Source organism: Sinocyclocheilus rhinocerous, unplaced genomic scaffold, assembly GCF_001515625.1.
Source record: "Sinocyclocheilus rhinocerous isolate Xijiao unplaced genomic scaffold, SAMN03320098_v1.1 scaffold284, whole genome shotgun sequence".
NCBI classification, from domain to species: Eukaryota; Metazoa; Chordata; class Actinopteri; order Cypriniformes; family Cyprinidae; genus Sinocyclocheilus; species Sinocyclocheilus rhinocerous.
In genome coordinates this window covers 116,349-140,772 of record NW_015628031.1, presented here as the reverse complement: position 1 = coordinate 140,772, position 24,424 = coordinate 116,349, and the positions used below count along the sequence as shown (strand labels likewise).

The window sequence follows — 24,424 nt, the reverse complement described above, 5'->3', positions numbered from 1 at the left end:
TAAGTCACGTTTTAAGTCTATCATTTAGAAGCTTTGTTAGGTGGAAACACACTAGATAATTATATCACTGCACCTGATAGTAACTTTGAGATCTGGGATCCGTAGGGTACTGGGGTGGATAAGGCGGTCTTCCATTCTGGTACTCAGGGTAGGGTCCTGGGTAGTACCCTGCATAACCCGGACCAGGTGGCATCGCAGGAGGAGCACCATAGCCCGACTGACCACCTAGAGATGAAGGAGGTCTTTGGGGTTCTTGAAGTGGCTGGTGGGCAGAGTTCCCAGACTGGGGTGGGTAAGAGGAAGGTGGGGCAGATCCAGATCCAGGAGGGGCACCAGGTTGAGTTGGAGGGGCCTGTGGAGGAGGCTGGTGTTGAGCTGGAGGTGGATGGGCAGGGTGGGAGGTGTGAGTTGGATCATTGTTGGGTTGGTTGCTGGAGGGTCGTGGGGGGTTAGAGATCTGCTGAAGGGGCAGAGCCTCGCTGTCAGACTGCCCACCCTGCTGTGCATCTTTGGTGACCTGCAGGTAAAAGCCGTGCGTGTTATTCACCAAGCCCGCAGGATGGGCAGACTGAGAGACAGCTGGGATTGTCACCTGATTCATGGACTGTGGTTGATGCATAGAAAAATCAAGCAGCTCATAATTTGAAGATTCATTGTGACTGGTGGCAGGGGCAGAAGTCTGAGCTTGAGAAACAGAAGGTGGAAGAGGCTGGCTATCACCTCTAAGAGACTGAGCCCTTGAGAGAACGGGTCGGGGTGCTTGAACAGTGGGCTGAACATCTTTTGCCTCTCGTGCTAGATTCAAGATACCTTGAGTAGAAGTGGTGCTGAAGTTTACTGGTGTCTGAGAGAAAAGAGGCTGTGGATGATTCGTTGGAGGGGAATTCTGAAGCATTTGATTGGTCTCAGAAAACTGAGGGGGTGGGTGCACAGGTGTTGCTGTCTCTCGAGGACTTGTCTGATTGGAGGGTTGTGAGAGGTTTTGAGAGGAAACCAAACTTGAAGGTGGCGCAATCAACATGGGTTGGTTCAGGGCCTCAACGGGAGGCGAGGTCACCAGCAAGGAGGCATATCCCAAACTTGCCTGAGGCGTGGAGTCTGGGGGAATTTCCAGGTTTTCAGAGGGAGGCTGTGGATCTGGCTTTGCTGGATGCAAATCAAGAGGGCCATCCTCCGGTGGCTGGATGACTTCAGAGGGATGTGCTGGAACAAATGTTGCAGCCAGAGAGGGCGCTGCAGGGGCTAACAGTATGTTAGCACCTAGACTGGCAGTGTCATTTTGAGCCCAGAGTGTAGTAGCGGGACTCTCAATGGGGCGTCGTGCTCCCTGAGCTCGAGATGAGGGTCGGCGTTCCGGTAAGTAAATGGTCTCCAAGTTGTCTGGGGGTCGTTCTAGGTTGCCAGGCTGCATGTCACGTCCACCCTTTTCCATGACCATACGTGCACGATCAACCTCAGCAGGTCGAACTCCTACACCATGTGAGCGGACAGGCTCAAAGGAAGAATTTGCACTCGCTTGGAACACACCAACTGGTTTAGGTGGGCTAGGAGTTGGGAAAGTAGGACTTGCCTCTGCAGCTGGGTTGGAGTCTATCTGTTCAAAGTATCCACCAGTGGAGGGATGCAAAGGAGGGTGATCTGGTGGGCGGGGACTTTCCTGTTGGATAAATGTTCCCATAACCCCTTGCTGTCGCCGAGGGATGTGGCTGCCACTGTGAGGACCGTGTCCACTGCTGTGACTGACGTTACTGTAGCTGGATGAAACACTTGCAGAGCGTGCAAGACAAGGATCAGTGTCAAGTGTCTCCAAATTAGGCCCCCCCTCAAAGGAATGGCCTGGAGGAGGCTCACTAGACAGTACTTCCTGGTTTGGAACACATTCCTGATTCTCCACAGAATCACATGGTCCTGCCCCAGCTCGAATGTTACCAGTGTCATTCAAATATGGACCAGAGAACTCAGTCGTCGAATGGAAAGGGTGATGAATCCCATTTACACGTCCCTCACCTGACAGAGTTTCTTCATTTTCAACATCATTGCCCCGAAAGAACATTGAGAGAGTTCCGGAATCACTGGGAACTTCAGAGTAGGAGACAGGACAGGCACGCTGAGATGGATCCTGTGGGTTTTGATTGAACCATGGCTCTGAGGGTCCAACTGACTGACTGAAGTAATTCTGAGCCAGGAAGTGGAAGTTCTGTTGCTGAGTTGCAGCAGGCCCAGTCACATTTGGTTGAGCTGACTGACCTTGATTCTGAGATTGTGCCACTGGTGGGGCTGTGTGGGGAGAGGGCACAGGAGGTGGGGCTTGAGCTTGAAAAGGCTGAGATGGGAGATCACTAGTTGGCTGAAAGTAGTTCTGAACAGAAGGTGGGCGGCTTCCTTGGTCAGGCACCCAGTGAGAAGGTAGGGGAGGTGTTGGCTGGTATTGAAAAGGAGCATGGGATTGAACTGGAGGTGTTGGGCCAGTGGAGGGTGGATGTGATGAACTAGAGCTGAAGGAAGGAGCAGGGTTAGGCAATTGTGCTATGTAGGGCATTGGTTCTTGGGAATTAAAGTATCCTGGTTCTGCAGGTAGAGGGTTAAAGCTTGGTGCGGGCCCTGGGGGAACAGGTTGTGGTGTAAAAATTCTTGGTGGTGGGCCAGGAGAGGCTGCCTGCGCTGCTCCTGGTGTTGGCCCTTGTGGTGGGATCATCGGGTTAAACCCGGGCAGGGGAGGACCTTGCATAGGAAGTGGGTTGTTGTTTGTGAGTGGAGCTTGGCTGCCCCCTGCCATGGGCGAAAAACTTTGTCTTCCAAAGGCAAATGGATCAGTCACTGGCTGCGTAGGCGGGGCAGCCGGTGCCATAGCAGCTGCAGCCCCATGCTTGTGAGGTCTGGTTCTTCTGAAGGCATTGGGTCCACCGGAGGGAGGCGGAGGTCCACTAGCTCCAGGAGGAGCTGTCCGGGGAGGGGGCTGCATCGTTTACACTCACAGGTCTCCAAAGTGTTTACACTTACTGGAGATCTCCCTGTAGTTGAAAAACACAGATTTGTGTCATATGTTGGTGCAAAGATTGTATGGTTTTACCATAAGGTTTGCCTCTTATCAACATGCATCATGTGAACACATATCTAAAGTTCAGTTAATACTGCGAATAGCTGCTCAGCTAAAATAACAATGACCATTCTGCTTTAAACATCATTTGGTGAGAGTGTCAACACAGGGGCAATGTGGCACCTCTATAAAAATACACACAAAAGTATTACTAGTAGACACAAACCAACCCTCTACAATGCGAGTAAATCACTCGCATATGCGATTAAATCTTCACTCTAAGTGACTAAATGATGTCTAATATTAGCCAATGGCTAATAAATTCTTAGATTTTACTCGCCAGTGTGTGAGTTGGAGGCTAAGTATAAGTTTAGCATAAGTTTAGTAAATATTTTAACTCGCCGAACACTCTGACTGAGCACATCAGAGTTTCGCTCTCCGTCAGGCGATCTGTGCTATTTTTCAGTTCATCTCAATGGATGCACAGGCAGCATACCTGTATTTAATTTGACGTACCGTAATCTCTAGTGTGAAGGCGCATGACTCGCCGTCACTTTGTCTCACACACATGCAAAGAAAGAGACAGAGTGAGAGCGAGAGAGAGAGAGAGAGAGAGAGAGACGCGCTACATGTAAATTATATTCTTTGTAGTATTTTCCTGTCAAAATAACAGAGTTCCTTTGGAATTCTTCAGCTTTTAAGAACTGCCGGGTTCTCTGGTAGTGGGCGGAACTAATGCGCAAACGGCAATCTCATTGGCTGGCGCTCACCTATTATCATGCCTGTTTTGATTTTAGCAAAGTCAATTCGAGCAAACGCACACAACCCGATTAATATTCATGAACCCAGCAACTCAATAATCCTTAGTGCGTTTTATATTGTTATTAGTAGTCGAATTCGTAGTAGTATTATCAGTAATATTTTTAGTTTTTTTTATAGAAACACTAAATGACAAACAATATCTTAAGCACCACCACCAGTCCTAAGTTCGGTTAAAAGACAAATATGCATTCTAATTACTAAAGTTCTCATCATATAATGCTTAATTGTCATATTATAATATTATAATGCTTGACTGACTGATGTTAAGTGTACTTTCAGATATTTAAAAAGCTGTGCCATTTTACAAACATAAGCTTTATATATATATATTATATAAAAAAAATTGTATATCAAATATTTAATTTTAGACTGGCGAGTAAACAAAAAAATTTACTAGCCAATGGCGATTCTTTTGCCAAGGTGTCCATAGAGGGTTGCAAACAGAGTGCCTCACCAATTCATGAACAAGACATGCAGCTGTTTTATAAAATCTGATCATTTGTGAAAGAAGCATAAATTTTGATTTCATTTTGAAACAAAGTTTCTGCTCTTGAACAAACATTACAACACCATCTGAGATTCATAAGCTTTATGATGAGCAGGTGTGAAGACCGCAGTACTCCACTATGATGGCATAAGAACAGTCACCACGATCAGAAACCTGATATTAGGCACACTGCAGGTCGGGTGTTAGAAATGTGCATTAAGTTACACTGAACTTTGAAACCTGTCAGACATTTTTTTTAAAGCAGGGGGCCTCACCTCTACAAGTGCACAGTTTAATCTACAAACACAGGGGACATAGTCAGATTCTGATTATGAAAATACACTGTTTATCATTAAACAACAATATTCACAATCACACCAACTGCGACTAAAACATATTAACACTATTGATTAATACTTATTCAGCAAGGATGTGACGGCAAAGACATTTATAATGTTATAAAAAAAACTATATCAAATAAATGCTGGTCTTTTGAACCTTCTCTTCATCAAATAATGTATCATGGTTTCAAAAACAAAACAATAATATTGCCGCACAACTGATTTCAACATTGATAATAAGAATAAATGTTTCCTAAGCATCAAATCAGCATATTTTAGAATGATTTTTTAAGGATCATGTGACAATAAAGACTGGAGTAATGATGCTCAAAATTCAGCTTTGCCATTACTGGAATAAATTACATTTGAAAATATAATCAAATGGAAAATAATTATTTCATATTTGAATCATATTTCAAATCACTACTGTTTTTATTATTATTTTTTTTGATCAATTAAATGCCCCAAACTTTCGAATGGCAGTATAAATGCACTTAATCATTAATTTGTTTAGAAAGCTCTTTGCAGAGCTGTAAATCTAGACAAAGGGTGGCAACTTTGAAGAAGCTCAAATATATGGTAGATTTTAACATTATGTTGGTAACTTATAGTTCTCGTACTTTAATTTGTGTCATTTCAGTCTTGATCTAAATTGAGGGAAATACAAACAATCAAGAATGATTAGGTGTCCAAACAGATACTCTACATCCACAGTGATCTTGTCTCCGTTTACACTTTTAGCCATAATGGATCACAAAACACACAGATATAACACTGCATTTGAAATGATTGTCAACAATACTGCGGCCAGACAGAAAGGACATAATGGAATTTCTGGAGCCCAAGGGCTGATAATTCAGTTGAGGTGCCATATAATAGTCTAATTGTGTTACCACACAGTGGGCTACTTTTCTTGGTCATGTACAGGACGTTTTGTGTTGTCTGCTGAGATTTTTATGACATATAACACTCTCATCTGTAGCTAAAAGCATTATATTAAACAATTTTTTAAATAAAAATATACAAGATGCATATATAGAAAGAATGTTGCAATATACTGCATTATATCCGAAAGGGGTAAAGATTTAAGCAGATTTAAAAAAAAACACTGGGTGGATTTTTATCATTATAGGGTGGTTGTGCACACACACTGCCAACACACATTTCAGTTCAAACAACTTGTAAAAGTGCATGTAGCATCATATGACCCTTTTAAGACGGACACGTATAGCACCCCTCACTTGATTTAACCCACTGATGTTACATCCTGGGCTCTTTAAACTACATCAGCAAATGCACTTAAAAGAGGTTTTGCACCGATATATTGAAAACACACAAATATAATGTAATGCTATTAATGTGGATCATGCTGTTAAGTGGACAAAACTGTCAAAACAAAACATACACACTAAATAAACTTAAAGCAGTGTAAATCAAGCAGGAAAAAGGCAGAAAAGCAGTAGCTAAACCACAACATAACTAATCGATGAAGCCTGCAAATTTATCTACGGACCTGGCTAGTAAAATTTAGAAAGGTCACGAGAAGAAACACAAAGGAATCAACATAAGAAATGTAAATAGAGGATGCAGGTGACAGCTCACTGGGCCACTAGCCGTTAGCGTGCTAAAAACTACAGTTAATCCTTCAAACCACAGAATTGTCCGACCCCAAACATACTGCTCCATAAGGGATCTCTTACCCGTTATCTTCCAGTCGAGATGCCCAGGTACAAACAAAACTCGATACGAGCGCAGCTGGAGTTGAGCTTCTCAGAAAAGTCCAGGACACCGCGGCTGACACTTGTCCGCCATCTTGGCCGAGCGCGTCCTGCTTGGAGACGTGTACATGTGACGTCATGGATATTTCCCGTTTGGCCCCGCCCCATAAACGACAAAAAATAAACATAAAATATTACATAAACACCGCAATCTACTCAGTGGGAGCTGTAATTTTCGTTAAAATATAATAGTAATAAAATTACTATATTTTATAGTGTATTAATTTTACGTTTACAGCATTGTTATAAAATCAAATGCTGGTCTGACTGGCTTACAGCTTAATGGCGCCCTCTGTTGATCTCGGAGTGTAATTAAATAATTCAATGTTTTGCACAAAAACAAGAGTGAGCAAGCGGTCCACCGTTTATTCTCTCAGATTTGGAACTAATTCGACATATTTCTCTAAAATAAATTCCACACTGTCAAAACAGCAGATTTTAATTCTGTCATAGAGTTTCCCAAAATGCTCTCAATATTTTTAGATTACATTATCAAAGTAAATAAAGACATAACATTATATTTTATATATTCTACTTTAATATAATGGTTATAATATACTGGGTAAATGACTGGGAATATTGGGAAAGGTTCTTCCTCTATGAAATCTATAAAAAATGAACGTGAATTTATTAAATTAATCAGAAATAAAATATGAGTTTCCCCTAAAATGCAGAGAAAATAAACACAAGACAAGGGTCTATTTACAATCATGTTTTTATTTTTGCATTTGTCTTGATGGATATGTTTACAAAATGTATAAAACTAACAGAGGGTAAAGCAAACTAATATGTTCAAAGCACACAAATAAACAAACATATAAATCTAAAACTATAATAAATAGTGAAGCATCGATGCAGGATTCTCTGAAGATTTTGCATTATTGTTTGCATAAAGAAACACTCCCGAATCTGGAAGTGTCTGAAATGACACACACATAAATACATCTAATGATATCTACTGTATTGGTCCAGTAATCATGATCTGTGAAATGCCCTAAATCCCGAGATTACAGTAGTGTATCTCACATTTTTCTGAGCTGCAACCGTTGTTTGTTTTTGGTCTGAATCACTATGTGGATGTATACAAGAGTGTATATTTTTCTGTATCTATGTGTTGGTGTGCATGTATGTATACAGACATTACGCATTTAGTCTATATCCAGGTCGCTGTCAGAATCGTTAGGGTGAGTGACAGCGGCATTGCGGATAGACGAGTGTGTGTTTGGCTGTGTGTATTTCTCGGGAAGAAGCCCGTATTCTTGCAGCAGAGCTTCGACATCTGTGGCGTAGAAATCATCTCCAAGCTGATCGGACACACGCACCAGATTCCCCACCAGCTCACCGCCGCGGTACAGCAGCAGGGCCGGCAAAGCCGAACTGCGGAAAAGAGCGCTGGTGCCGACCGCAGAGCCCCGGACCCGACAGAACTTCACCTGCAGGTCGTGGAGAGAAACAGAGAAGTAAGAAATCACAACCTAATACAAACTAAAAATACAGCTTACCCCAAAATTAGAATTTTCTGCAAATGTACTCAGGCCATCCAAGATGTAGATGAGTTTGTTTCTTCATGTGAACAGATTTGGAGAAATGTAGCATTCCATCACTTGCTCACCAATGGATCCTCTGCAGTGAATGGGTGCCGTCAGAATGAGAGCTGATAAAAACATCACAATAATCCACACCACTCCAGTCCATCAGTTAATGTGTTGAGAAGCCAAAAGCTGCATGTTTGTAAGAAACAAATCCATCAAGACATTTTTAACTTGAAACCATTGCTTCCAACAAAAATATGAATCCTTTATCCATAATAACACTTCCTCCAGTTAAAAAGTTGTCCTGTCTGAATCAGGAGAGAAATCTGCACAGATCAAGCAACGTGAACTGAAGTAAAATATTTGTTTAAAAAAATCTTATTTTATTTCAGTTTGCAAGGCAACATTTCTCATTTTCATTTATTTTTAAGTTGTTAAGTACTAAAACAAATAAAAATGAAAAAAAAAAAGTTAAAAAAAAAACAAACATTAAAAAATATGAAAATGACTAAATGACTAAAACTTCAACTAAAATGAAAAAAAACAAAAAAACATTTAAAATATTAGTAAAAACTATAATAGACAACCATCGTATCATGATAATCTGTGACATTCAGTACGTTAATTTGTGTACGTATATAGTGCTTCTCACTTTGCCTGCGATCTTATCCTGCAGCTCCTTCTGTTTCTGTTTGTCGGCTTCTTCCTCCAGATGCGACTTTAGAATTTTCTGCAAATGTACTCAGGCCATCCAAGATGTAGATGAGTTTGTTTCTTCATGTGAACAGATTTGGAGAAATGTAGCATTCCATCACTTGCTCACCAATGGATCCTCTGCAGTGAATGGGTGCCGTCAGAATGAGAGCTGATAAAAACATCACAATAATCCACACCACTCCAGTCCATCAGTTAATGTGTTGTGAAGCCAAAAGCTGCATGTTTGTAAGAAACAAATCCATCAAGACATTTTTAACTTGAAACCATTGCTGCCAACAAAAATATGAATCCTTTATCCATAATAACACTTCCTCCAGTTAAAAAGTTGTCCTGTCTGAATCAGGAGAGAAATCTGCACAGATCAAGCACAGTTTACAAGCCAAAACAATTCTAAATACATAGGGGGTGGACTTTTTCAATGCAGGAAGTATTATTACAGACAAAGGACTTTGGCGAGAAGCAACGATTTAAAGTTAAAATATCTTGATATTATAATATATTTGTTTCTTATAAAATGCAGCTTTTCACTTCACAAGACATTAATTGATGGACTGGAGTGGTGTGGATTACGGTTATGTTTTTATCAGCTGTTTGGACTCTCATTCTGACGGCACCCATTCACTGCAGAGGATCTATTGGCGAGCAAGTGATGTAAATGTCTCCTAATCAGTTCAGATGAATAAACAAATACATCTACATCCTGAATGGCCTAAGGGTAAAGTAGCACATTTTCCTTTTTTGCTGAACTATTCCTTTAAAGCTCTATAATGAAAAAATTTCTTCATCATTGTTACCATTGGGTACTGCAGTGCGAGGCAGAGCAGGCTTCCATCCATGGCCTGGCAGGCGGGCACCTCTGGCTCGTAGATGTGAACCAGCACCAGAGTGTTCTTGCCCTCCTCATCTACGGCGCACAGGAACTCCTCCCCCGAAGAGATGTCATTCACCTTTTCGAAGCGCCGCCCTCCACAAAGCTGTCGCTGCATCTCCTCCATGCGCTGCAGACGATACTGCTGGAGGAAGGCTTCATCATCTTCATCACCCTCCTCTTCTTCTTCATCGACACGGAGGTTCATCTGAAGAAAAAGAAAAGAAAAAAAGGGAGAATTAAATTTTGTTGCTGATATTCGGAAATGAGGAGGGCAAAGTGAAATGGATTTGAAAGGTAGAACAATTTATTTATATTTTTAATAATTCATTTTTTATTTTTATAACATGCGAGACGTAATATCCATTTGATATAGATAATTAAGGTTATTAAAATGAACTAAAACTATTAAAAACATTTTCTTGATTAACGTGAACTGAAGTAAAATATTTGTTTAAAAAAATCTTATTTTATTTCAGTTTGCAAGGCAACATTTCTCATTTTCATTTATTTTTAAGTTGTTAAGTACTAAAACAAATAAAAATGAAAAAAAAAAAGTAAAAAAAAAAACAAACATAAAAAAATATGAAAATGACTAAATGACTAAAACTTCAACTAAAATGAAAAAAAAAAAAAAAACATTTAAAATATTAGTAAAAACTATAATAGACAACCATCGCATTGTGATATTCTGTGACATTCAGTACGTTAATTTGTGTACGTATATAGTGCTTCTCACTTTGCCTGCGATCTTATCCTGCAGCTCCTTCTGTTTCTGTTTGTCGGCTTCTTCCTCCAGATGCGACTTGCAGGTCATGCTGAGTTTCTTGATGAGTCGCTCCATCTCTTTCTGCTGCTCCACGCGCTGCTCGTTCTCCAGCTGCTTGTATTTACGCCAGTCATTGATCACTCCCTTCGGCCCTGTGGGAGAAACACGCACAGTCTCACGGATGTGTGGTTTGATGAACGTGGATGCAGCATCTTTTATTCAGAGGCTGTGAGAGACACAAGTACAAATTTGTTTTCATAATTCATATTTAACCGTACCAGTGTTGACCGAACTGCCATCTGCACTGTAGTCCAGTTCCACATCCAGCACCTCCTGGTCGCGGATGGTTTTGGATGCGTTCTCCTCTTCCTCATGATCGCTCTCTTCATCCTCACTGCTGCTGTAGTAATACTGCAGCTTCTCCCCGAGGATCTTATCATCAATTGTTGTCATGATGTCACACTGAGATAAATGTGAAAGACACACAGAAAACATACAAACATCACGCTGAGAACACCAAGAAACATCAGAATCAGCAGTTTTTAGATAAGCAGACAGCACAGACAGCTTCCATTAAACAAAACACTAAACGAGACTCAAAATATAAAGTAATTAAAGGTAACGCTTCACAAGGTTCAATTGGTTAACATTAGTTAATGCTTTTTAATTTTTATTTATCCTCCTGGTCGCGGATGGTTTTGGATGCGTTCTCCTCTTCCTCATGATCGCTCTCTTCATCCTCACTGCTGCTGTAGTAATACTGCAGCTTCTCCCCGAGGATCTTATCATCAAGTGTTGTCATGATGTCACACTGAGATAAATGTGAAAGACACACAGAAAACATACAAACATCACGCTGAGAACACCAAGAAACATCAGAATCAGCAGTTTTCAGATAAGCAGACAGCACAGACAGCTTTCCATTAAACAAAACACTAAACGAGACTCAAAATACAAAGTAATTAAAGGTAACGCTTCACAAGGTTCAATTGGTTAACATTAGTTAATGCTTTTTAATTTTTATTTATTTATTTTCATATTTTTTTGTATGTAATTATAAGTTTAAAGTTTTTGCAAAATAAAAGTGTACTTACAAATATTTTATTTTGTGAAATTAAAAAACATAATTTAAATATATTTAAACACACTATTAGGTATCATGAACAATAAACTTTTTATCTACAGCATTTATTAATCTAGGTTAAAGGTATTTAATAAATGTCAATGTTCACTGTGGTAAACAAATATTTATAAATTATTATTAGGTATTGCATTAATTCTCCTTCAAATTTTAAAAGTGTATTTTATATGTAGAAATTAACACTGATGTATTAAATGCTGTAAAAGTACTGTATATTTTTGCATTACATTTACAATAGAACACAATAAATACAATGTCACAATAATATAATATTTAGGTATGGATTTTATTTTATAAAAATACATTAGTGTGTGTATTAGTATTACAATATTTAGATTAATGTCCTATTTGTTTACAAACACTGGGTTTCCTTCTCTTATTTTCCAGATAATTTAACCCAAGAAATTGCACAAATCATACACTAACACCATCCTTTTGTTGCCCATCATCAAGTGCTGGTTATTCAGGAAATGCAAATCTAGTTCAAAATAACCTTGTGAGAAAATTAGACTGGGGCTGGTAAGAAATCCAATTAGCCCTCGTCCCCTATGGAGATTAAATCTAGACTAATGACTTAAGTCTTACAAAGCATATTTTAAACATATAATACCTTCAATGTAAATACATACGATCATTAATTATATTTCGTAAAAAAATATGTATAGATTTATCTCGTAAACAAGTAAGTTATTAGCTAATCTGTCAAACATAACCTGCTAACGTGATATACATTCAGATAAAGTATGAGAAACAAACTACCTAACTTAAATGAAATGAAAAATCAATACTGTTCACTTACAGGGCGTCTGATTTACCCATTAAAAATCCGTATAAAACTAAATTATGAGATTCCCGATGAGTGTTTGCTAGAATGCTGTTAACATGCTAGTATGTTAGCTAGTCGGTTAACGCACCAGAACACGACACTACTAATAAAATAGGGCATATATATTATCAACAAGATGTGTTTTATGAATATTAAAACATTTATAATCTGATAACCCGACTGAATTTTACCAATATATGTCTCCTTTATCGCAGTTAATCGCTGAAACATCCACTTCAGATTCTACACTGGCTCTACAGCGCAAGCACACGTACTGACCAATCACAGTGCTGAAGAGATGATTGACATGAGTATGCGCCAATAAGAGTTTGAAGCGACTGACAAAAGGCGTTTCAAATATGTTTTGGTTCCTGAAGGAGTTTCACTACACCCCCTGTAGTGAAAATCAAGTTTTTATGTTATTTATTTGTCTATGTTGTGTTTTTAATATGCTTTTAGGCAAACCATGTGCCAATCCATTAATCAACACCATTGCTGAGTATTTTCTCCTTAAAGGGAGATGGTCCTCACTGCAGAACACAAGATCCAGGGGGCGAGGTTGGATCCAGATCCAACCCCTCCCACCTTACATATACCTAAACCTACCCGTCTCCACCCCCTGATCCCTAAACCCACCCATCTCCACTAGGGCTGTGCAATTAATCGCATGCGATTGTCATGCGCATCTCGTAAGTAAAGCCGGTCCCGTTGGTCTAGATAAATAGCTGTATTCTGTACGTTTGACTCATGTACGATAATTTTCTTCCAAATACGATAATTTTGAGCTTCTGGTACGATACTTGGACATTTCCAATCTGGCAACACTATCTGCATTCATCGTGAAACTTGCTAATTAGCATATTATTAGGAAAGGCGGTTTGCAAAGATTCATTAAAAAACCTTATACTCACTTCTTCTGTAGGTGAAGCTGGATCACGAATGATTCGCGTGAACATAGACGCATTTATGTAGATCGGGGGCGCACTCCCTTCAAAAACAAACGTAATCCACTGCGAGTTCAGCAGCTCAGATGTCGGGAGTAAATGACGACTGCTATGTTCATTATTACATCCAACAACAGAACACCTCAATCGCTTAGGAGTCATTCTTGTCTACATCTGCTCCGGCGGGTGGATTTTTATCATTATAGGGTGGTTGTGTACACACACTGCCAACACACATTTCAGTTCAAACAACTTGTAAAAGTGCATGTAGCTTCCGATGACCCCTTTAAAACTGTAGTTTCCCAAAGGCTGTCCCAGAAACGCAGTTTGAAAAAGCCCTTTTTTGCTACGTCACAAAATTCAATAACCAATCACGTCAAGGGATAGATTCCTACAATTAGCATATCATACCAACATGCAGGTCAACCAGTAAGTTTCTTTTTCTTGTGTTTTATCAGTACAGTTTGTATAATTTATATATATATTTATTTTTAAAAAATACCTTGCTACATGTACTGTGTTAAGCTAACCCAGACTTGTCATTTGCACTTGCATATTGTTGCTCTTTTGATAGTTTTGATTGCTTCTATTGTCCTCATTTGTAAGTCTCTTTGGATAAAAACGTCTGCTAAATGACTAAATGTAAATGTAATTTGATATTTGCACAATTATTTAGTCAGTGTTATTGTGATAATGTAGCAGTGAAGTTTAAGGCATATGTACAAACGCAGCGCGAATACAAAGTGCAGAATCCACACCGGTGTGGTGACTGACAGCCACACATTAGATTCATCCGTGCTGGAGCCGTGCCGGTGCACAACCCAGGAAAGGAAGATAATTCTGCAAACAGATGCAATTGCAGGTTTTCAAACAGAGATGGCGACAAAGAGGCAAAACTTACGGACTGCAGCTTTAAACTGGGGTGTAATGGGCACGTTACAGATTTGTGGCTATAATTTATGTTTGTGCCCCCCTCTACAGGTGAAGAGGATACTGGTGACAAATATGTAAGTGTAACTTAAGGCCACAAGAGGGCGCTGCAAATGCAGGTGCATGCAGTCTTTGATTGTGCAGCATGGAGGTTTTCTTGTCATGCTCTACAAGCATATTTTGGTTAGTTTAAACTAAAACTAACAAATGTAATTTTATCAACAGGTCTGGGCTTCACTTATGTTTGCAACCCCCCATTTTCCACCATCCATCATTTTGAGCTTTTTTATAAGCATACTTTTTCCAACTCCTCCTAGACCATTTGTCCAATTAATGCCAAATTTTGTGTGTCATCTAGATACCCTGATGACAAAAGGATATCAAAAGAATTTAGATTCAGTAAATGGTTTAGAAGATGTAGTTTAAAGTGTATGGAGCCATGGCTACAAAATAAATTGGCTTATATCTTCTAAACGGTTTGACTAATTAAAATTCTTTTGATAACTTTTTGTCATTAGTGTCTATAGATGATAGCCTACATGCAAAATTTTGTGTGAATCAGTCAAGTTGAAAAATATTGAAAAAGTTTTTGCCAACTCAAAATGGCAGACAGACTACAACATTTTGTATTAATGTTGTCCACTAGAGAGAACCACAGGATAAGAAATCTATTTTTTTATCAGTTTCCATCATTCTGAATAACAAATAAATATATATTTTTTACAGAGATTAATGTTTACAGAGGTAATAGAAAAAGGAAAAAAAACGTTGTTTCATATCCTTAGGTATATTTTTGTCACCCTTTACTTTACATTTGATGTCTGTGGTTCAGATACAAGGTATCAGATAACTGACATAGTGTAAGCAGATTTTTTGAGGGTTTCAGCAATTTCTCATGGATCAACTGTTACTATCAATGTGAATGACACATGAATGCTCATAAATTAAAATCAGTGTAAATGGTTCAGAATAATGACTTGTTGTAAACAAAAAATTAATTATAGTTTCATATGGATGAATAAACTTGATCAGTTTGCAAAGAAATATGTGATCTCCAAAACACTTATGTTACCTTCATTTTAATATATCTGAATGATATTAAAAACATTTGTCAAGCTGCATGACATGACATTATTTATTGCTGTCCAGTTAAAATGAAAAGTTGCCTCTTTATTATAGTAGTACTCATGCCCTGGGTGCTATCAGCAATGTATAAAATGTCAGCCATTTATATCAAAGGAAATACAAGATGAAGGCCGTAATAGTAATGTTGTCCACCAGAGGGGGGCACAAGACAACAAATTATTTTGACAGAAGGCAGTTCAAAAATGTTTTGGTGCCTATCTATCTATCTATCTATCTGATTTAAAAAACAATGCAAAATCGTTTTGAGATTACATGAATCTTTTAGAGTTTTTTTTATTTTTTATTTTTTTATAAATATAACAACTACACTGAGTTAGAGGAACTAGCATTTTTTTTTTAGATGATCACTCAAAAAAATTAAATTGTTCCATCTAATTTCAGCATAACTGAGTGATTGTCCTGAAACCAATTAATCTTATTTATTTCAGTTCAAACCAACAGCATATGCTAAATATAACTTATTTAACTTGGTAATTTAGAGAATTAGTTAAGATATTAGTTTTCACTGGCATTAGTGCATCATTGCAATATAGTTAATTTTGCATATACCACCATGAAGCCACCTATATGACCACACGCTATACTCTTCAGCAAAATGGTAACCACAAAACTAGTGGTCGACCGATATTGTTTTAGAGAGCAGGGTGGCCAATGGCCAATATAAAGCCAATATATATATATATACATTTTATTTTAATTAATAATTAAGACATTTGAAATAATGTAAAAAATAAATTTGTAAAATAAACATACTTATACTTGACAACTTATTATTTCTGTAATCCTATTTCAGTATTTTTCACAAATAAAGAAATATCTAAAAATACATAAATAAAAAGGAAGTAAACACTGTAACCAACAGGGCACTCAGTAATCTGGGAAGTTTGTATACAGCAGCACACTCTCATGAGTCCGGGCCCTGCATTTCTTCCTATCACCACCAGAGGTCGCCATCTCCCGTCCTCCCGGACTTCATTCCCCAAACTCCACTCACCTGTCACTGTTTTGTTTTGCCTTGTTGGCCTTTTTGTTTACTAAAGAGAAATCTTACCTGCATTAGGACCCAGACCCTGTTTTTCCATGGTGCCCCTTACCGCACCGTGACAGAATAAGCCAGCCAACATGGGTCCAGCAGAGAAACTCTTCAACATCCGTCAGGGAGACCAGAGTATTGAGGAGTACGCCAGGAACTTCTTTGGAGTGGCTCATCGGTCGGCGACAGAGAAGACCTGCATTATGGTCATCTTCTGGGGAGGCCTGGCCGAGCCCTTCAAGTCCCCGATACCATACTGGGCTCCCGAGGAGTCACTGGTGGACTACATTAACCTGGCTCTGCATTTGAGTGGTTCAGCCTTAAGGGTGGAGTTAGCTGCGGAGCCCGCTCACAGTTCTCCTGAAGCGGCGATCCAAAGGGCATCAGAGGCCTCGTCCGCCGCACCCAGTACCTCGCGCCCGTTCCCAGTTCCCACATGATGGATCTGCATGTCTCTGTTGCTCTTCTTTTCCTTTTTCTCTCTGGAGGTACAAAAACAGCAAGTATTTAACGTTGTATTTGGTACACAGAGATGTTACTAAATGTCTGTCTCTGTCTTTAAGGATACTCTCTCAAGTGTTACACATGCACATCTGATCAGACGGGTTCCTGTGAAGCAGAAGTGCAGATATGTCCAGGTGGATATTCCAAATACACAGTGGAACAGTGAAACAAGTAACTGGTAAGTCTAGTGTGATGTGGAAATTTACAGTCACTGTGAAAGTGATAATATGTCATTACTGATCAAAACTGTCATTACTAAGTGATATTAATTTGTAAGTCGCTTTGGATAAAAGCATCTGCTAAATGACTAAATGTAAATGTTATGATAATATTAAGTACAAGTATATATTTATATTGTCATGTAATTGTGTTTTTTTGGGTGAACTAACCCTTTAAGATTGTGCAGCATGGACTTTTTCTCGTTTGTAGGGGATGGAATATCTGCAAAAACATGCATCAAACATATTTAAAAAACTGTTCATGATTGCAATTGCAATTTGACATCGAAGAATCAAACACGCATTGTGTGTACGTGTAGATACATTTTTTACTGTTTTTCGCTAGCTGTTGAAGTACTACCTGTTCAAAAGACAATGGTAATTTTAGCACACTTTTTGGGGGGGGGGTCTATTGTATTAAATTGTTAAAGGTGGGGTAAGTGATTTCTGGTAGCCAATGTTGATATTTCAAATCACCAAAACAAACACACCCCTATTTTGATAGCTCCACCCCACACATACGTACGCAACCCAGGCAACGATTATGGCGGAATCTGCTGTATTATTATCTGCTGTATTAAACATATTATCGTACTTTTCGGACACACTTTGGGAGCTGACGCTTGAAACAGATAGTGAAGGAGGTTTAGACGCTCTAGACTTATAGGGAATGGAAATTAATGTGTCTTTATCATAGCTGAAGGGAACGACAATACGATTGCAAATACGATTGATATTCAAGCAAAAGCCAGCATATGTTAGTTCTGTGAAACAAAGCAACTTCGGCGTCCGATAGCAGGCCTTCCCGCTCCTTGAGTTCTCTCCAGCGCTGGAAAGCTGATCCAAAATTTACACATGTCTTACTTGCCTTATCGTAAGCCTTCTTTTGTTCCTCAGACGTTTTTCTCTTCTGTTTTTTATCTGCCATCTCTATCTTTCTGTCGCTCGGCTCGGCTAATGTCCGTCCTGTGCACTGAGCGCTGTCTCCTCCCCATGATGAGTAGACACGCCCCTTACTGCTGATTGGCTACAAGTTTGTTTTGGTACTCAGCCCGACTCAGTTTTCTAAAGCGTTTTTGAAAAAATACATACCCCACCTTTAAACTGGGGTGGGGAAATGCATATTGAATGTGTCACAATCACCAACTGGAGTGCCCATGAGCTCCACCAGAGGGCACTCCATCCCTGACCTTTACCATTCACCCAGGACTCCATTACCCATAATCCTTTGCCCGGACTCATCAGCACTCATTACCAGTTCACAGCTGCCTCATATTAGAAGGACTATAAAAGATACACACACACTCAAACACATCACTGGGCCTCTAACTGCCAGAAAACTAAAAGAAGAAGTAGAAAAAACACATCGCTGATGATTGTATAGACTGTAACGTTCTCTTGTTTTTCCGTGTTTCATTCCCGTGTTTCCTTTTCTTGCCTTGCCTAGCTTTGCCTTCGTGTGTTTGATCTGTTTGATGTTTGTTTGCTGCCTGCCCTGACCTTTGCCTCTTTTGTGGATTACTCTGTTGGACAACCTTGGATATATATTGTTTGCTGGTGTTTGACCCTGCCTGTTTGACCACGCTCTTTTAATAAAGCCTGCAATTGGATCCCCACTCCACGGCAAGCCAGTGGCTTTTAGAGCATTCCAGGTCAATCATGGACCCAGTGGACCAGCTACTGCACCTTCGGGAGAATGATCTATCTATTGAGGATTACGTTCATCAATTCTGTGAGTTGTCTTACCAAGTGCCGTTTGATGAGATTATTTTAAAGGACCTTTTCCGTTATGGACTTATTGAACCAACAAAATCATGGTTACCTGAAGAGAAATTTAACTGTAGTTTGAGGCACATTATGGACTATGCTCTTTTGTTATGTGGTTCTCCTTTCACTGTGGGAGAGGCAGAGGACTTTAAAGCCCCAGAGACTTTTCACAAAATGGCTACCAGCACAGAGACTTTCCACAAAATGGCCGCCGATCCAGAGTCTCGTCCCATCATGGCTGCCGATCCAGAGTCTAGTCACGTCACGACTGCCGTTCCAGAATCTCTTCCTGTCACAGCCGAGCCGTGCCCTGTTGTGGCTGTTCTGCCTGAGCCCTCTACAATCCTGTCAGCCACATCCAGAGCCCTTGAAGCAGTCACAAGGTGTCCACAATTAGTATCCAGGGTGGAGGATCCACCACTGGTGTTGGTTTGAGCTGCTGGCATTCCAGGGGTTGCTATGCTCATGAGCAACACAGACTCTCCACTCAACGCAAACTCTCCGGTCACAAGCAATGCAGACTCTCCGCTCTCAAGAACCGTCGTCTCAGTGTTCTCAAGCACTGCGGTTTCAATGCTCTCAAACCTGCAGGCCGCTACTCACTCCATTTCCCCAGGCACAGCGCCATCAGTCCCGGAAATAGACAATGTACTCTCTGTCTTGCCAGTTATGGCTATGACCATTCTGTGTGTATGGGTCGCACAAACCCCTGTAGTTCCCCCAGAATTGGCAGTCTCCACTGCAGAACCTCCCGAGGTGGTGGCGCCCACTCTAGTCCCCGAATCTGTTCCCGAGTCCACTCTAGTCCCAGAGTCTGTTCCAGAATCCGTCCTATTCCCCGAATTCATTCCTGAGCTTGCTCCAGTCCCCGAGTCTACCCCAGAGCTCTCTCCAGCCCTTGAATCTGTCTCAGAGCCCGTTCCAGTCCCAGAGCCTGCTCCAGTACTCAAATTAATTCCCGAACCTGTTCTAGTTCCAGAATCCATTTCTGAGACCGCTCCAGTCCCAGAGCCCGCTCCAGAGTCTGCTTCAGTAACTGAGTCCGCTCCAGTTCCCCCTGAGGTGGCAACTTCCGTTGCAGAACCTCCCATGGCAGTGATGTCCGCTTCGGCTGCTCCTAAAACAGCAGCAGCACTCACCCCTGAGCTCTCGGTGTTCCCTGTCACCTCTGTTTCTACCACAGACACTAGTTTGGAACTCTCCCTGTTTCCTGATGCCTCTGTTACAGCTGCAAGTGCTGTCTCTGAACTCTCTGTGTTTTTTGTAGCTCCTGTTGCTACTGCTGCAGAACCTCCAGAGGTGGCGGGGATGTTCGCTTCAGCTCCTCTCAAGACAGGGGTGCCCACTTATGAACTCTTTGTCTGTCCTGACGAGATCATGGAGACCGTCAGTGAATCCCCTGTCATACCCGTCTCGGCCCTAGAAGCCAATCATAAATTCTCAGCCCTGTCTGTTACGGTCACAAAGAATGCCTCTGAATTCACTCAGTGCCCTGTCCTGGTCAAGGAGGCCTTTCCTGAACTCTCTGTTTGTCCTGCAATGACTAAGGAGGTCATTTCTGAACTCTCAGTTTACCCTGTCACGGCTGAGAAGGCCATTTCTGAACTCAGTTTACCCTGTCATGGCTATGGAGGCTGCCTGTGAACTCTCTGCCTGTCCGGTCACGGCAATGAAGGCCATCTGTGAACCCTCTGCCTGTCCTGTCACGGCTATGGAGGCCATCTGTGATTCCTCTGCCTGTCCTGTTATGTCTATGGAGGTCATCTGTGAACTCTCTGCCTGTCCTGTCACGGCTATAGAGGCCGCATGTGAACTCTCTGCCTGTCCTGTCACGGCTATGGAGGCCATCTGTGAACCCTCTGCCTGTCCTGTCACGGCTATGGAGGCCGTCTGTGAACTCTCTGCCTGTCCTGTCACGGCTATGGAGGCCATCTGTGTACTCTCAGTCTGTCCTGTCACTGCTATAGGGGCCGTCTGTGAACTCTTTGCCTGTCCTGTCACGGCTATGGAGGCTGTCTGTGAACTCTCTGCCTGTCCTGTCACTGCTATACATGGCTATGGAGGCTGTCTGTGAACTCTCTGCCTGTCCTGTCACTGCTATAGAGGCCGTCTGTGAACTCTCTGCCTGTCCTGTCATGGCTATGGAGGCCATCTGTGAACTCTCTGCCTGTCTTGTCACGGCTATAGAGGCCGCATGTGAACTCTTTGCCTGTCCTGTCATGGCTATGGAGGCCATCTGTGAACTCTCTGCCTGTCTTGTCACGGCTATAGAGGCCGCAGAGGCCATCTGTGAACTCTTTGCCTGTCCTGTCACGGCTATGGAGGCCATCTGTGAACGATCTGCCTGTCCTGTCACTGCTATAGAGGCTGTCTGTGAACTCTCTGCCTGTCCTGTCATGGCTATGGAGGCCATCTGTGAACTCTCTGACTGTCTTGTCACGGCTATAGAGGCCGCCCGTAATCACTCTACCTGCCTTGTTACAGCAACAGAGGCCGCTGTTAACCTCTCTGTGCTCTTTGTTCCAGTTATGCCTGATCCACCTTGGTGGTCACCTGCTTCACCGTAGGGATCTACGGTCGCGTCTGCTCTACTGTGCCGGCCGTCTGCTCTTTTGTGGTGGTCATCTGCTCCATCATGGAGGGCTTCAGACCCATCTGCTCAGCTGTGGCGGTCTTCAGCTCTGCTCCGGTGGTCCTCTGATCTGCCTGCTCCGCCCTGGTGCTCTTCAGCTCCACCTGATCCACCCTGGTGGTCTTCAGTGCCGCCTGCTCCGCCTTGGTTTTCTGCTCTGCCTTGGCTCCGCCTTGGTTTTCTGCCCCGCCGGCTCTGCTTTAGATCTTGCTCTAATTTACTGGAGCAGCAAATCTAAATTATATTTAGCTTGTCAGTCATCACAGAACTGCTACTTCAGTTCTGGACAGAATTTACAATTGCATGCCAAAATTCCTTTTGTTTTTTTCCTAAAATTATTATTCCATAATATGAATTGTAATTTGCAATGTTTTACAGTTGCTAGGACACATTTCTCAATACTTCATTTCTCAAGTCATTTTTTCAAAACTCTTCTCACAGTTCTCCTAACCAATTCATGACCAATTCAGCTTGGAACAGCAGTTAATTTCACATCCAAAATGCACTAAAAACTACTGAAACACTTCATTCATGTCTCAGATCAACTCATTCTTCCATAACACTAGCAAAGGCTTTTAACCAACAAACTGCCACACTGTAAAACCAAATAGTAAATCTTTGATAAAGGAATTGGGTTGTAATTACTCAAAATAAATAAAAACGTTCATTCGCCTCAAATTTTTTGAGTAATTAGTATACAAATGTAATTTTAAGTTTACAGCACTCAAATGCTTTCATTTGTTTTTGGCAGGGTACTCAAATAGTTTTAGTACAATCCCGTCTGACGTCACGCACATGCTTACGTGCTCCACCCTCAACTAGCTGCTGCAACTTTTTGAAAAGACGCCATGTTGTTGTTGCTCGCTGACTCGCCTCGGATTTTATTGTTTAAAAATAAGTTTGCAACGCGCGAAAAACTAGCTCGTATTTTATTAAAAAAATAATGTAGGAGGGGATATTTTTTGATCGCCTGTGAGGACCTTTGTGGGGAAACGCGGCATGCGGTTTTCTGAACCTGCTGGTGATGAGCTTCTCTTCATCGTTCAGCCCGCGCAACTGGTAAGTTATCCTAAGTTCCTTGTTTTATTTGTTTAAATGCGTTTAGTGTCTTAGCAGTTAATGCATTTTGTGCATTTGCAAATGATTTGAGCCATTTTATCCCGCGTTACTAAAGGTCAAAAATCGATTGAATTGATGAATCAAATATATTTAGACTTTTTTTATATATCAAAGTCTGTCTTTTTGCATTGTGTGCACACATTAAAATGTTTTCGGGTAACAAATTGTAATGACCTCAAAATGGCGGTTTTGAGTCGGATATTTCGTTATAATTGCCTCGCATTGCTGAACATAGTTATGATTTTCATAGATGTTTCACAATAATTTGATTCACTTTGTTCCACGAGTTGTACATTTTTGTAAGGACAGGTATTTATAAATGTAAGTAACGTTATTTGGCTCAAGACATACCAGTAAAGCTTGTGTTATTTACCCAAGACATTTGTGTTCTTACTTAAAATTGAATATTTAACAAATCAAATTATACAGTATAAATAAATATTTAAAAATGTAATGTTTGTATTATGGGATTAAACGAAGCACCATATTTCTTTACCATATAAAAATAATTGATTTGTGTCATGAATCATCTTTAGTGTTCTACTAAAGAAAGAAAGTAGCCTACATCTTAGTTGGCCGAAGGATGAGTAAACCGACAGCTAATGTTAATTTTTGGTCCTTTTTTAGTGTCAGGTTTATACTTGTAGTTGACATTCGAAGTTCAAAATGTGTTATTTTGCAGTGTTTTTTTTGTTTTTTTTACAGTACACTGTACATATACCTTGGCTTAATCGCTTATTTATTTGTGCAGATCTGCTCAAAGTTTCTCAAAATTATGACCATCAACCTGAAGAACTAGAAATAAAGTTGATCCGACAGGAAAAGTGTCTGAAGTACTTAGTCAGCTTTTCAGGATATGTGACATTTCAGGTCAGTGGTTACACTTCTTAATGGCTGATAAAGAAACTACAGTTGATTTTGAGTGATTTCGGTTGTATTGTCATACACACAGAAGTTTTAGGGTGATGCATAGTATTGTGTGGCGGTGCTGATTAGATTCCATGTTAAATCAAGAATCTCTAATTCTCAAGGAAATATTGACATCCATGTATGATGAGCTGCTGTCCTCCGTGCTCCCTCCGCCTATCTGCTTGAGGATGACTCCACCGTTCTCAAGATGTGGGATGTAAGTGATCATGTTGCTTAAGCCTATGATACACGGGGCAACTTTTTGAGCAATTTTGCTGGGCAAAAGATAAGACACAGGACACACGACCGATCTAAAGTGTTTATGTTTTTTGACTCGCAAAGTGACGACACCCGTTGAGCTGCATTTTATGAATCACCAAGGACCATGAGTTCAACTAAAAATTATCTTTTGCTCTACTGAAGAAAGAACATCAGCTACTTCTTGCATGGCCAGAGAGAGAGTAAATTAATGGCAAATGTTCATTTCTGGGCAAACTATTACTTTAAAGGGAAAGTGATAGTTCACCCGAAAATTCTGTCATTAATTACTCACCCTCATGTCATTCCAAACCTGTAAGACCTTCGTTCGTCTTCAGAAGACAAATTAAGATATTTTTGATGAAATCCGAGAGCTTTCTTACCCTGCATAGAAGGCAACGTAACTGAAATGTTCGCAGGCACAGAAATGTAGTAAGGACATCGGTAAAATACTGCTCGGAGCCTTGTTTACAAGTAGAGGAATGCACATGCATGCGTCGTGGTACTCTCCATAATGGCGGAGGAAGGTGACTTGGAGGAGAACAACTGTAGAATAAGGTCTTGATTTTTGTTTTCTTTGCACACGAAAAGTATTCTCGTAGCTTAAAATTACAGTTGAACCACTGATGTCACATGGACTATTTTA

At 40.7% G+C, this 24,424-nt stretch overlaps 2 protein-coding genes and 1 long non-coding RNA gene across 5 annotated transcripts in view; 1 reads left to right on the top strand and 2 right to left on the bottom strand.

The window, feature by feature from the left end:
- Positions 1-6,514, bottom strand: part of LOC107737150 (protein transport protein Sec16A-like) — a 37,014-nt gene extending 30,500 nt beyond the window's left edge. For all 3 annotated transcript variants that reach the window (XM_016548584.1, XM_016548586.1, XM_016548585.1), the window contains exons 1-2: positions 6,388-6,514; positions 74-3,011 (exon numbers count right to left, since the gene is read on the bottom strand). In XM_016548584.1, the coding sequence (XP_016404070.1) occupies positions 74-2,962 (2,889 nt within the window). In that variant the 5' untranslated portion in view covers positions 2,963-3,011; positions 6,388-6,514. The remainder of the gene's footprint in view (positions 1-73; positions 3,012-6,387) is intronic.
- A 668-nt stretch (positions 6,515-7,182) lies between these two features.
- Positions 7,183-12,621, bottom strand: LOC107737149 (phosducin-like protein). Its single transcript, XM_016548583.1, has 5 exons — positions 12,510-12,621; positions 10,630-10,813; positions 10,322-10,503; positions 9,509-9,790; positions 7,183-7,898 (listed from the first exon to the last, which is right to left on the bottom strand). The coding sequence occupies exons 2-5, from the start codon at positions 10,802-10,804 to the stop codon at positions 7,614-7,616; spliced, it is 924 nt and encodes a 307-aa protein (XP_016404069.1). The 5' UTR covers positions 10,805-10,813; positions 12,510-12,621; the 3' UTR covers positions 7,183-7,613.
- Positions 12,622-23,494: 10,873 nt separating this feature from the next.
- LOC107737147 (uncharacterized) overlaps positions 23,495-24,424 on the top strand; it is a 2,258-nt gene continuing 1,328 nt past the window's right edge. Inside the window, exons 1-2 of the long non-coding RNA XR_001639769.1 lie at positions 23,495-23,573; positions 23,643-23,737. This is a non-coding gene — a long non-coding RNA (uncharacterized LOC107737147). The remainder of the gene's footprint in view (positions 23,574-23,642; positions 23,738-24,424) is intronic.

Excerpts from the sequence above, each read along its gene's own strand:
- LOC107737149 (XM_016548583.1), bottom strand. The coding sequence starts at position 10,804 with ATGACAACAATTGATGATAAGATCCTCGGGGAGAAGCTGCAGTATTAC. Across the intron at positions 10,504-10,629 it reads TGGCAGTTCGGTCAACACTG|GGCCGAAGGGAGTGATCAAT; the intron begins GTACGGTTAAAT and ends TTTCTCCCACAG. Across the intron at positions 7,899-9,508 it reads TCGCACTGCAGTACCCAATG|GTGAAGTTCTGTCGGGTCCG; the intron begins GTAACAATGATG and ends CACGACCTGCAG.